The sequence below is a fragment of the Trachurus japonicus genome, chromosome 3 (assembly GCF_045865225.1).
Source record: "Trachurus japonicus isolate A0001 chromosome 3, Traja_1.0".
NCBI classification, from domain to species: Eukaryota; Metazoa; Chordata; class Actinopteri; order Carangiformes; family Carangidae; genus Trachurus; species Trachurus japonicus.
In genome coordinates, this window is record NC_140909.1 from 15,722,329 (window position 1) to 15,737,082 (window position 14,754).

General features: G+C 39.8%; 1 protein-coding gene across 1 annotated transcript in view; it reads right to left on the reverse strand.

Annotated features, from left to right (window-relative positions):
• Nucleotides 1-14,754, reverse strand: part of ush2a (Usher syndrome 2A (autosomal recessive, mild)) — a 184,947-nt gene that overhangs the window by 118,233 nt on the left and 51,960 nt on the right. The window contains exons 20-29 of the mRNA XM_085764102.1: nucleotides 13,806-13,969; nucleotides 13,404-13,562; nucleotides 13,095-13,323; nucleotides 12,745-12,865; nucleotides 12,360-12,507; nucleotides 10,769-11,050; nucleotides 8,469-8,644; nucleotides 8,212-8,359; nucleotides 3,337-3,443; nucleotides 2,561-2,684 (exon numbers count right to left, since the gene is read on the reverse strand). Coding sequence (XP_085620228.1) covers nucleotides 2,561-2,684; nucleotides 3,337-3,443; nucleotides 8,212-8,359; nucleotides 8,469-8,644; nucleotides 10,769-11,050; nucleotides 12,360-12,507; nucleotides 12,745-12,865; nucleotides 13,095-13,323; nucleotides 13,404-13,562; nucleotides 13,806-13,969 — 1,658 coding nt within the window. The remainder of the gene's footprint in view (nucleotides 1-2,560; nucleotides 2,685-3,336; nucleotides 3,444-8,211; nucleotides 8,360-8,468; nucleotides 8,645-10,768; nucleotides 11,051-12,359; nucleotides 12,508-12,744; nucleotides 12,866-13,094; nucleotides 13,324-13,403; nucleotides 13,563-13,805; nucleotides 13,970-14,754) is intronic.

Below are 14,754 nucleotides of genomic sequence, written 5' to 3' on the forward strand. Positions count from 1 at the left end.
GGAAACAAGCACTTACAGGGTATTCATATCACAGCATGATTGCATATCGTTATAATCCTGTTTTATCTAAAGTAAGATTCAGTGTAGTAAATATTGACCTCAAGTGCCCTAAATTCATTCAGCATTAAGAAGCATCGTTCATCACAAGTGAGCAGACTTATCATTTATGGAAATATGTGCTCCTACCACAATAATTGCACATGGAAAACAACCTATTTGGCCTAAAATTATTTTAGTAAAGTGGCCATAAAATTAGAGGTTAAAGGGCAAATATCAAGTGATTTTACATGGTAAACCTTTTAGATCCTAACTAGATTTAACATACATAACGTTGGCCCTGTTAAGAAATAAAAAAGCGACATTAAGAACCTCAAATAACTATTTAAGGAAACAATGAATTAATATTTGTTACATCTTACGTACGTTAAGTCTTCTGAGAAATCAAAAGAACTTGATTTCAAAGCGATCCGTGTTTCAAATTTTGTCATATGTTTTGACTGAAATATCATCAGGTCGTATCATAAAACACCAAAGACTATTCAACTCAAATAAAAATTTAACATTTGTTATTTCTGGGGTTACTACTGTAGATTTCCACAAGACATCAACAATTGACGAGTCTTTCCTCAGTGATCAATTGACTCTCGAGGGGGCATTACACTGCATTACATTCATAATCCAATTTGGCTTTGATTTGTTCGCTGTTCCGTGCGCTTCGATGGGAATAATTGTCTGTAGATGATGCTATTAGTATTGATGGTTGTAAAAGGGCGATGGTTTGAGGACTGCCGACACATTGATGGTCCAGAATAGATCCGGTCTGAAAGTGATTGTCTGATCCATTACCCTTTATGAAGGAGGAGAGTGGAGATGAGACCAAACCCTCAAGAGCAAAAATCATCATCTATTTGCTGGTAGTAGTCTGACAGATCTATTTACCTTTGTGCTGAAGAGGCATGAATATGATCAAAAAATCATCATTTGTTGATTTGTGATACAAACACTGCGTTCAGAGACAGCAATGTGCAAAGATAAAGAATAATAAGAAATACAACCGTTGGGATATCTAAACAAAAATAGGTTGTATTCATTTGCATTACAACTTTGTATTTCACTTTTTTTTTACCATTTGTTTTACTCTATTTCAGCCCTTTTCACATTAGTACACTTATACACATTAATGCCACTTGCATTGATACAACACAGTTATCCTTTGTGGGGAAGGGAAACCAAAGGGAGAGTTGAGCACTCATTTACCAGTTTTCATTGGAAACCAAGACTGCCTAATAGGAAGTGGTTGCTCCTGTGGCCTCTTTTTGTTGTCAACTTATTACTTCCTGTTTTTTATTTAAAACTCCTTCTCCCCACCTTCACATCACATTAAGGCCACTTTAAATGTAGTATCATTTTGCTGTGTGAGCTGCGATCACTAAATGTGCGTTCACACCAAAAGCTTCCAAAGCGTCAAAATGCCGGAAGTCAATTCATTTTCAGTGAGAGCCCAGCGACACTGAGCGTCCAAAGCGTCAACAGGCGTCGCCGCGCTTCCAAAGCGTCCAAAGCGTCACCAGATGAGAAGTTGAACCCTGGTTAACTTTAGGGTAATTAGCTATGACACGGTTAAGCGGCAACCGGCAACCGGCGGCAACCTGTCAGAATAGAGATGTCCGTCGGCTGCCTTTTATTTCTTTTTTTTTGTATTTCGGCTCCCCAATGACCAGCGCGATCGAACTTTGACGTCAGTCACGTGACATGCGACCAAAGCGGCTGAAAATATTTGCCGTTTTGGAAGCTGCCTTGTCTGACGCCCACCCTCGAGCGTTTTTGACGCTTTGGAAGCTTTTGGTGTGAACGCACAGTTAGGCTTTAAAATGAACTGTACATGGACCCCTCTGTGTGGGGGGCAAACATATTTGGGTGTTTTGGATACAACACGATTATGTGACCAACACAGACAGCTTTGTTGGCTCAATTACAGTTGGACGCTGTCACATAAGGATTACAGATCTGCATGGAGATAGGAATTTATCACAAATAAAAACCATGCTTTACCCACAAATGTAAAGTCGTTTTTTGAAAATGTACAACTTCAACATGGGTAAAAAACACCTTCGACATGGCTTGTAAATATTTGAACTATTTAAATATTGTGTCCACACAGAAAGACATAACCGGTGATACAAGGTTTGCGCAGGACAGTCGAAAGGCTTTGCCTGCTCAAATCCCACTGATTAGTATCAGCAGTCATTAATTATGAGCGTCAGACTGGGTGATGTTCTCAGATGAAGCAGAACATGTTTGGCTGTGCTGCTCAACCCTCTAATGATGCTGGTAAACAGAAAGATAATTGACCTTTAAGATGACTGGGGAAGTCATTCTAGAGGAATGAGACTGAGAGAATGACTGAGAGAATGCAGCGCAAACACAGACAGCACACCACAAAAACATACCTGCAAACTCAGGCTCCTATATATAACTCACATGCACAGTTTAGAGCAACACGGACAGACATGCTGCTCATTTTCTGAAACACACACCTAGGTATATCTAGACATACTACCTGTGAAGTCAGTGTTGACAGGGAGAGTGTCACTGGGAAATTGGTAGTAACTGTTTCCAGGGAATCTGGTTCCTCTCCCAACAGGAACTTGTGGGTCAGAGAAAGAGACATCTGTCCTCTCCACCTGGAAATAATAACAACACACAATATGAATAACATTTTGCAGAAACAATAACAAGTCTTTGTTTTAGGACTGTCATATTTTTAATCAAAAATAGAGCAAAGAAAAACATGTAGAATCATACACTTATGTCTCTGTCTTTACACATGTCACTTGAGCTTTGTATATCAGAATCATAATAATACTTATTTACTGTATATTATTTGATATTTATAATATTTTACAAATCCAGGTCTTACATACCATGCTAACATTTGCCAATTAGCAATCAATTCAAAGTACAGCTAGCTTGGCAGATATTTAGTCATAAACCAAAGAATTTTGACGTGACAGTGGCACTGGATGAAAAGTCAAGGGACCGCCAAAGAGATTAGAATTTATCTGAAGGGGGGGTTTGAGTATGTGTAGCAAATTTATATCCAACAGCTGTTGAGACATTTCAATTAAAATCACAAATGTCAACCTAATCGTGGCACCAGGAGAAAAGTCATTAAGATTCATCCTCTGGGAACCATGAATGTCTGCACCAAATTCTGTGTCAATTCATTCATGTTGCGATATTTCACTCTGACACAAAATGATGCTTTTAATTACATCTGTACAGGTCTACCACAGGTCTACGTAGGCTGTGCATGGGTATGAATATTAAACTGACCTGATATAGTGGGTGTGGTCCATTGAGTTGGACTGGAGGGTCCCAGTCTATCTGAATGGTGGTTTCATTTACTGGATGTAATCGAGGGGGAAACAGTCCCGTTGGAGCTGAGGACAGAGAGGCAAAAAATGAAAGACTGAATGTTAAGTTTAATAATAGTAAAATAATAACTTTCTTAATATTTTCAATCATATAGCAAATATCTAGATTTGTGTGTTCCCCTCTTTCTCAACACAATGTTGTCTTTGTAATCATGAAATGAAATGATTTTGTGAGGTTGATCTTATTTTTTTTTTTTAATAGAATCACTGCAGCGCATTTCTCATGTCTATTTTATGGCCAGACTGCACAAATGCCCCATTTTCTTTTAACAGAGGGTCAATTTAATTTCCTTCTTTCGCTTTAGATGTTAAATTAAATGTCTCTTTGAAACACACTGGGAGCTACTGGAGCCGCAGTCCCAACATGTATCATAAATAAATCAAGCAGAGACTGGCTGATATAGTGAGAGCAGATATATAAGAATGGAGAGAGAAACATAGCAAGTGATGGACTGGTGTAGAGATGGGAAAGATGTGTGTGTATTAAGTGTCATTCCATCGCCATGTATCCGCATATGTGTGTGTGTGCACGTTCCAGTAATGGTCTAAATGGTGTATGGTAGGAGTAAATTAGCTCTTAGTGACACACATGTGGACAATCTTCAGTGTGAGTTCTAATAGAGCTCTTAAAAGGGAGGTGGACAGCTTGTCTTAGGTGGCTCATCTTGGCACATCAAACCATAAATTACTTCCAATCGATAGCTTACCAGTCTATTGAAATTGAGCTATGGTGACATTTAGAGAACACACACACATACACACACACACACTAAAGACACACAGACACACACACAGCTAACAGCTTAGCTTTAAACATGGATGTCCTGTGTTGATGTATAATCATTTAGAAAACAATTTTATTATTTTGGTGATAGGGGCACTAGAAGGTAGGCAGGTAGATAAACATGTAAACATGTGACAGCTATAGAAGTTGGTCTGACATCGAGTCTTTAAAAATAGAAAATAAGTATGTGTGAGTCCTTGACGACATTTATCTTGTGAACAACTATCGCTCGCAGGATTTGTACATGAGTGCAAATTAGGGTCCCTGGGGCTCTCAATGAGACCAAGGAGCAAAATGCACTATGATGACAACATGTAAATCTATTGGGACAGTTTTATTGGGAGTTCAGCTGTATTAAAGAGTAGAAGAGACGCAAATTAATATAGGGCTGACACTGGGCAGGATGCAGACAGGACAGCCATGTAATTGGTTTTAAATACGGATGCCACACGAACCAATAGTTAATAGTCAATAGGCAGTTACAAAATGTAGAAAATTTGTGCAGCAACAGGTTCACCAGGATAGGGGAAAAAAGAATACAGCAAAATTGGAGACATGTATAGCAGGGACATGTATAGCAAATTTTAGCGATCTCAAACTTATCTAAGCACCTCAAAATTAAATTCTGTCACCTCCCTGCTCTTGTTTTGTCGGATTATCTAATAATGTCATAAACGTATGCTTCTGTGTGTTGATTACAGACAGGAATGAAACTCTGTTGTCTAAAAGACTCAAAACAAGCAATTTATGACAAGATAATGTGTTGAACAGGAGCTGAATATAAAACCTGTCTCTTTATCCTTTGTGCAGTGACAGAAAATGCCATGCCTCCATTAACTCATTTTCTTTTCTCACTTACTCATCAGTTACTGCCTTCTTGGGAATAAGGTGTACAGTCTGTAATTACGGAGCACTACATGTTCTGGGCAGTAGGTGTCATGAATAAGTTCATCACATAATAAAAACTGGACACCCAGTCCTATCCACAGAACACCCATTTCAAAAGGATTACAAACTTTGACAGACGTGAAAGCGCAGTGGAGGGAGTTTCTGTGTGTATTTATGTCTGACGTTATATTTTGTGTCATATCAGACAGCTTTCCTCTCTTGTGATTCCTTGTTATGTGCTGTACTGTATTTTCTGCGTGTCATGCATTCATTTATTGTATCTGCTTGTTAATTCACCGAAATGTACTTAACACTTTGACACATTCAGTTTGACGAAAGCCACTTGCCTTATCACGAGTGTGCTCAAACACACACATACACACACACAAGGTTAACAGTCCACCAGAAAGGTTAATTTTAGCTGCCGACATGGTAATGAAGCAGCTAAATCATGGGCCAGCTCCCAGGAGCAATTGTGCATGTGTGTGTGTGTTTTCTGTTTTTACAGCAACTGACATGTCTTAACAGCCTCTTAACGTACAGTTACACCACGCACACAAGCACACCACTTATTGACATGGCGATCCCTTGCCATGCATATTTCTCTCCTCAAGAAGGGCCTCAGGCCAATTATGCGTAAATCAATAAAGTTCCTGTTCTGTTGAGTGGTGTTACAGTGTGAGTGTGTATGTGTGTATGTCTCTCTTTGTGTATGTCTTGTAGAACAAGCCTTTATGGATGTAGGATACATAAAACATCACCATCAGCCCCTGATTAGCCACTCACTTTACGTCGTGATCGATAACTTTGTGGGAAGACACACACAATGAAACAACTGCATATGCATCAACACACGTGGACAGAAAGCTCTTTCCTTGTGTCGTTATGTCTGTCTCAGTGTGCGCGCTAATGTTTAGTCATGTGCTTTGGTGTAACTCCAGTGGTTTCACAGATGCTGTCTGCTCACTTACAGCAGATGGTAGCTGGCTCTAATGGCCCTGCCTTGTGTGCAGTAGATTTATCAGCGTATCAGTTCTGCGCTCAAGTAGCTCTTACAAGGAGTACACTTAATGTGAGGATAATTCCCTCCACAAACTGAGTTACTTCCAGGATATATAGCTGTATCATATTGTTTGTTTCATTTCTGTAGAGACCAACTTGTGGAAATATTTGTGGGCAAATCATGTGTGGAGTTTTTAGTCAAGAGAAATGATAGTGACGAGAATTTCTTATTAAAAATTAGGCCAAATATGGACACTTAGGACTGCTACAGTAAGTAGACATACTTTTGGTTTGGATTTCTCCCTGTGATGTAAGAACAGGAATGTTTGGTGGTATGGAGTAAATGCTCACAAAAATAAAAAATGTTATGATAACAGCTCATTTGTGCCCTTTTTATAAATGGAGAGGCAGAAGGTGTGAGGCAGAAGGTGTGCACCTCTCTCAGGCTATTCTTCAAAAAACATTATATTTACGTGTTTTCTGTTTACTCTCAAGATGATAGTCTTAAGCCAAACGAAAAAAAGTGATATGAGATGTGGAGCTACAACAGACGCAAAACACCCAGCGGAGAAACACATGCTATGCAAATTGTTTTGAGATTAAAAAAGAAAAATCTGCCAAACGGCATATGCCATTATCATTTCTTATAGCTGAAACAAGGGACATCTTTGGCGTTGGATGAAACAAAACGGTGGCAACAGATGTGGCTGTTAAAAATACATTCAAAAAGTCAACTGGGTACAATAAGCCATATTGTATTGTACTGTATTACAGTCAAGAGAAGTCTTTGGAATTACTTGAAATAAACAGCGTGGCTGTGTCAACAGATGTAGCCATTAAATATACATTTAAAAAGTCCACCGATTACAATATGAAGCATCATTCATCACAATAAACATAAGGAAGGACTTTTTTGAGAACTGTATGAAATGAAGATATTCGGCATGTCAACAGATGTAGCTGTTTAGAGCGCGTTCAAAAGCACAAATCCCTGAGCAAGTATTTCTACATGAAAGGTTCTTTTTTCACATCCACTCAGCACACTCATTGTCTATTCACCTGAAAGAATAAAAACAAAAACAAAACATAAAATGCGCAGCAAGAGTGGAGACCATGAGTGAACAGATGGAAAAGTGTGTTTAAGGGTCAAGTGTGCGTGTCTGTGCGATGTGTATATTGCGGAGTGATTCAAGTTTCTCTCCTGCCATGTGCTATTTTGTGTTTAAGTGAAAACGCGAGGCAGAGACTGAAGTGATGGATGCTATGAGTGAAAAAGTGAGAATGCAATAGACTGTCAGAAAGAAACAGACAGATAAAGGGAATGAATAAAAATTCTGTGTGTGTGTGTGTCTATGTCATCCTGCACTGATCAATTAGTGCTCATTTCATTCCCAGAGATTTGTGCCTGAGTTATTAAACACAGCTAATTCATCCTACTTCCATAACGGTTATAAATCTAAGGAAGAGGGAGAGAGAGAAGAGAGGAGAGAGACATCGTATGTGTGTTTCTGTAACTGTGTGTATGTGTGTGTGTTTGATTCATGGCCAGCAGGAAGTGTGAGCTACGCCACATTTTTCTCCTTGTAATTAACAGTAAATTGTTTTTACTGCCGCTTGCCATGAATATCCCCTCTGGTTAACACGACAAATGCTGTCGACACTCAAGTACCCAATGACTGACTATGTGCTTCTGGATGTGTGTGTGTGCACGTACAGTACTGTATGTCAGCGGCTTGTGTTGTAGTAGTTATGAAGACAACACTTAAGTAATTCAATATTACACGCAATATGTAAGTGATCGGCCATTATCCTTCAAACAGAAAATTGCATTTTTTAAACTTTAGTGTCAACCCCCACGTCTCTTGTTTACACTCTACCAAACCAACTCACATATTGATGCCCCGGTGTGGGATTTTATATCGTAAGCATTTCCCCGATTCCACGGAAGCAAGGTGTAATTGGCTGCATAGAAGTGGATAATACACTGGCACTGTTTTCATTTTCCTGACATTATAGTAGTTTTAATAGTGACACAGAGCTGCTTACTGGTGTAATGCAGTGTGTACTTTGTGCATATGTGTGTTGATCTGTTTGTTTCACCTGCTGGTAGAGTCCGTCCTGAGCTTGGCAGACTGGTGATGCAACCTGCCTTTGTGCAGAGTGTCACAGTGAAGTTGTACACATGGTAAGGCTTCAGTCCTTTCACTATATAGATTGGCTGTGACGATGACTCCGCTCTGTGCAAGACCTGAAAAAAAGGACTTATGGTGAAAGTCTGGCATGATAATTTAATGTGCCATTTAGGGAAAATAAAATAATTTAACTATGAGCAGAACTTAAGTGTGTATGGGTCTTGCCTGATTAACTACTGGAGGGGCATAGGGATTGGTCGTCTGCTCAGTGAGCAGGTTGACCCGATATTCTGTCACCCGTCCTCTGGCGATGACGCCTTGACCCTCAGTTGAGTTCCACAAAACTTTAAGACTGCTGGATGACAGCGCAGACACTTCTGGAGGAGCCATCAACTCTGGCACTTTAAACATAGACAGACACAAATGTATTATGAAAATATCCACACTTGAATGAAATACAACATTAATTAACAGGTTGTTACATTTTGTATTGAATTAGAATAATAAAACATTCCATTTCTTGATATTGATAAACAGTGTGCATGGAAAGGGGAGAGAACAAATAAGATGTGAAATACAACCCGTATTCCTTGAATACGTTCAATGCTAATGTAATGCAGGTCAGGACACCATTTCCCCTGCCTGTCACAAATTTATTCAATAATCTGGTATATTTTGGGGCTTTTTTGGGGCATTTATTGGATAGTATAGTTGAGAGAGACAGTAAATAGGGAGGCAGAGAGAGGGGAAACAACACGCAGCAAAGGGCCGCCCGATGCCGGGTTCGAACCGAGGCCAACTGCAGCAAGGAGTGGGGGCGTCTGCTCAACCCACTGCGCCACTGGCCCCCAATAATTAATTTAAATGTAATTTTTCTCTCTGGGTTTGAACAGTAAAAGGAACCTAAACTTTACTGTACAAACTTTTTTTAAGTGGACAACAACCTCCTATTGAAAGAAAACTATAACCATATCACTGTCAGGACTGTATTCTCAAAGTATTTTAAAGATAAAACTTAAGATGTAATTCCCCACACTTCTGTATCATTCATATCAAAGGTGCACTGTCTTCAACTTCGGTTAGTAATTGCAGCATCTCCCCAAGTGATGTTGGCTGCATTAAGTACAATGCGCAGACAAAGGACATAAAGTAGTAATTAACAGTTGCGATTTGATTCTACAGCATACTTCATTTATTGTCAAGTGTGAAATCAGTGTGAAATAAAGCATCTAAAAAGATTCATTTGACACAGACTGATTTGACAGTAAAGGATGAGATCTGTTCCCAGTCTCTGAGGCGTAGAGGATCAGACTAACTAACTTTACCAATTCCTAGTGTTGGGGAATTCAAATATCTTTCACTGCCACTTAACATATGGGCTTATTGGACTAGGTTTATCAAAAACAAAATACAAATTTAGATGAAAAGGCATATATTTAAAATCAGACTTAATGGATATTATGTGGACTTAATGGATTTAAGTATTCCATAATTGTATGGTTGTGACAGCCACTATTACATGACAGATTAGAGAGAAGGATGCTTTTATTCCACTGTTGATGGCATCTTGGTGTGAAATATGCTGTGAAATGTGATTCATGGTAGACATAACCACAGTTATATTCTTTCTCTCTAACACAGCACATGTGCACACACAAACGTGGACACACACACTCCACATTTAAAATGGTGTTATCATATGCTTGTTATCCAGACACATAGCTCAGACTGATGTTGGAGGCAATCGTTTAGTCCTAATGAGCCATATCATCTCTTTGAAATTCAAATACCTTAATGAGTTTCCCCTCCCCCATGCATTTTTTTTTTATTTCCTCCCTACTTCCCTTCTCCACATTTCTTCTGACAAATACCTCCTAGTTTGTTTTCCCAAGAATTCTCTGGTGAACAGATTTCAACCAAAACATCACTTTGTTATGTTTTGGTTGTTATTCAGATCGGGGATTCCTGTCATTACATGATTTAAACATTTTAAACTAATCTTACTAACAATGCTGTGCCATGAGGGCAAGCAGAGCAAGCAGTGCTTGTCCAGTCAAAAACAAAAAATATATATGATTTTAAATAAACCAATAAATTAAATGAAATAAGAAGAATACCTCAGTGGAAGTAAGATCTTCTTATGTCTGATCAGATCTTTGTATTTAATATTGTCTGTTTGCTTTCATCTATAGGCACTTAGCTATTGTCTCTGAAAGCTAGGTTGACTCCCAGTCATTATACTATGTATTGTTTCTGTAACTCCTTGGTGTAACTGTGCACTATTCACAAAGACTGGAGCTTGGCAAGCAGAGACGAGTGCAACATTTTTTTGTATGAACATTGAGAGTAATCCTGAGATCTTAAACAGGTAGCTGAAGCCATTGTGTGTCATTTTGTATGATGTCTAATTATTGTCAACCTACGCAACTACAAACCGATACACAGACAGACCCCATGATTAGAGGATGCATCTCTGTAAACGCCATTAATGACAAAGCTTAACCATGATCAAAAATGATACAAACCTCCCTCCATGGTGCGTGTTGTGGTCCACTCTGATGTGATCCTTCCTGCAACGTTGATACTTGCAACCCTCATCTGATAGGTGGAAAATGCGTCCAGGCCTGATATAATTGTACTGTTCTCAGGGGGTGACAGAGCGCTCCTGTTGGCTAGCTGTGCATCTGGGGAAGAACTTGGATCCAACCAACCAGAGCTGACAAACACTTTCTTCCCAACTGCCATGTTGGACAGGTTTTGGGTTTGCAGTGGTCCACGTAGAAAGACCTCATACCTTGTGATAACACCTGTACAGAAAGCAAAATAAGTGTGATAGAGATCAGCAAAAAAACTCCTCATTAGGATTATAGTACAGCAATAAGAGAAGCAACAATTGCAGCTGGTCTCCCAGTGCCAATTCAATAGGTTTATTATTCATGACTGTATTAGAAACTAAGGCCCTGCTTAATCCCCATCGAAGACACCATAAATAAGTAATCTGTGGCCTGTATTTGGCGCTGTGGTAGAAAACAGGCCAATAGTGGTTCCTGTTGGCTCTCTGGTGGACAGGCCTAACCTCAAATGGCAGAGCTGAGCTGCTGAGGACAGAGCAGCAGCAAAATACAATAAGAGAATTTGAAACCCAATATGAAATAAGTGAGTGTCCAAACTATGCTTTGTGTGTAGTGGTAAAAAAGATCTAATAATGTAAAGAGGCATATGTGGAACCATTGGAACTCCAACAACAATCGTTCATGTGAATCAGCATGTATTGCCTGTAAGCGTCCTGCCACCAAAATATATCACTTAACTACTGACAATCCTCTGCTGTTGGAAAATAAACCATAAACGAAGGGCTTCACCTTATTCAATTATGTATGCGTTTCACTGACATATCATAAAGTTATCTTTCAATTCCAAAATTGAAAGTGTCGTTGTTGTCGTCACCCCTGTTGCCCTCTGTTAAATCCATTTCTAGTAACCAAAGGCATCAGGACAAACCGGTACTTTAAATATTGAATTGATGACAAGGAAAATGAAGTAAGGAGACGTAGAGAAAAAACATGTAACAGGGATTAGTGACACTGGGGAACAGATTAACAGAGAAAAAAAAACAAGAGACACAAACAGAGAGAGAAACCTAGGTTACAGGGCTTTGTATGACACTGAGCCTTAGAGCCGTTACAAAGCTCTTTGGATTTACCAAAGGCAGTTCCAATTCAGAGTGCATTTGTGTGTGTGTGTGTGTGTGTGTGTAGAGGTGTTAGTGGATTCTCATACTTCTTGAGTGACACAAGCCTAGAAGCCACAGTACTAAGCTAGTGTTTCATGCAATATAAAAATAACTGTGTTGTATGTGTGTGATTATTTTACTATTTTATTTCATTTCATTTATTGGTTTATTTGAGATGGGACTCCACATATTCATGAACATACAAAAAAACAATTATTTGCTGTAAATATGTCGGATTTAGCTAGAAAGCTAGTTTCCATTGTTGTGTCATGTAGTTGTAATACACTCCTAATAAACACACAAAACATGTCTACCTTTAATTGCGTGAATGTGTGTACATGCTACATGAGCTGTTCAGTATGCGTGTATGTCTGAGATCCTACCATTTGGCTCACTGGGGGGCTCCCAGGAAACATGCAGTGTATGAGGTCCTGTAGCAGTGACTCTGGGTGGAGGTTGGTTTTGTGGGGGGGCAGAGGCTGTCAGAAAAGACAGTGGTGCAGTAGAAGTGCACCCTCCAGAAGAGCACGCCTGTAGACAAGGTTATGATTTTGTCATTTTCATTTTGTAGGTTCTAGATGATAAAAATGAGCACCGGTCGAAAAACTGTGATGGAAGCATATTTGCTATATTCTTTTGAAGATAGAGTTGCTTCAGATGTCTGTCTTTTTAGTGGGTATAAGTATTATGTCTTTAAATTTTGACTGGTGCCTACATCTCCCTGCAAAGAGATGTAGGTACTAAAAACGCTGGCAGTTTGCCACTTACCTCCAGTATTATGATATACTGGGTGAAGGGCTTTAGATCACTCGCCATCGCCTCTGTAGATAAGCCTGTGTAGTGAATGATGGGCTCTGCCCCAGATGACTCAGTAGAGGATAATACAAACCTGTGGGACACAAAAAATTGTGGTAATCAGTTCCTCTTTGCGTTATTTTTCCATCCGTCCCAGTAGTTTTACAGGGCTTCATGCTAGTGCTGGGATGTCACAGTGGCCAATCCAGAGTTTGCGTTCTCAAATCTGCAGTCAACTCTGCAATGTTGTCTTTACTCTGTTGTCCTGAGAGCTCTGTTGCTAAAACACTTAATCTCATCCCCTCTTTATCTTCCCTCCTTACCTTTCCACTGGGCCGGTATCGTTTCGCGGTGTGCTCCAGTTAAAACTAGCTTTGGTTGCACCAGGTCGTCCCACAAGGTTTAAATGGAGCTGGTCTGCTGCAGGTGGTGCGCCTAAGGTTTGGTATGAGGCCGATGCACTTATTGTCACACCGGCCACATTAGCTGTTATGAGCCAGTAAGAGTAGTCGGTATAGGGAGACAAGCCGGTGTCTTCAAATGATTCTGGGCCTTAAGAAAAGAAGAAGTGGTATTTGTAACAATAAGAAAGGGAGAGAGTTGTGCAATTTGCAACTAGTGTGAGTACTTACTGAAAGGATAGTGACTTTGGATGCTATGCACTGAACGTCCGTCTCTGATTAGTGTGTAGTTGAGTATATTAGAATTGGGGGAGTCAGGTGGATGCCAGGAGACATGAATTGAAGAATAACTGGAAGCAAAACCAACAGGTGCAGGCTGCTGAGAAGGTGCTGTACAAAAAGAAAATGTAAAATGAAAAAACAAAATGACTAATCTAATCTTAGACAATGTGTAAATCTGTCATCAGTGTCAGCAATAGTACAGCATGAGGACTGCATAGAGAATCATTTTAGTAACCAGGTAATTCATAGACTGAATCTTAGCTTAGGTTGCTGTGTTTGTGTGTGTGTGTGTGTGTGTGTGTGTGTGTGTGTGTGTGTGTGTGTGTGTGTGTGTGTGTTGACAAACCACACCTTTACTGCAGCCAAAGTGGTTCTCAGGGTTAAAATGACTTGCTCCAGGTTGACATACATCACACTTGTCTCCTGTTACCAGCAGCTTACACACACACACCCCTGAGTCTGGATGACATGAACCATTGACACTGCCCACTGGGTCACATGCACAAGGCTGGCACCTGGTCATGCAAAGGGAAAAAAAAATATGAAGGCATAAAGATTGTTTTGTATGAGTCACAATTTTCACATCATTGGTTGAAATAAAAAATAAATAAAACAGTTAAAATAATTGCCAGATAAACACTATTAAAATACACATACTGCCAACTTTACAACAGAATACAGACATTTTACATTGCAAGTTTTCTAAATAGCTAACTGTTAGCTAGCTAGTAATACAACAATGACATAAGTTTTTCAAACCAGCCATCACACTGATTTTTTTTACAAATTGAAATTGTAAATACTGCATTGACTGAGAGTCGTGGAGTGAATGCAACTGCTTAGGTGTGGATAGTTGGCCAGAAATAAAGAATGAAAATGCACTTAGTGTGCAAACGTTCAAAGATAACTTCAACTGGATCAGCATGCGTGTCTGAGAGGTGTCGGGTCTTCACCTTAACACTGCGAGGGAGACCCTCACTGCCATCTCCCCCAGACACTCTCCTCGAGCTGTGAAACCAACTTCACAGAAGCTGCTTTCCCCCTCAGAGTTGTCAAAGAGTGTTGTGTATGTGTGTGCACATGTGTGTGCGTCTCTGACGGTGTATGCGTCTGGGTCACCAGTGTGGTGTTACCCTCACTGGGGCTGGGCAGTGGGTGATCATCCGGCCAGCTACCTCACACCTTTATATACACACATACACACACAGCCCATATGTGTTTTTCCTTCCAACACATACTGTACTCACATGCTCCGTCTCTCTCCCTCACACACTGCTACACCTTCTTTATTACTGTGTGA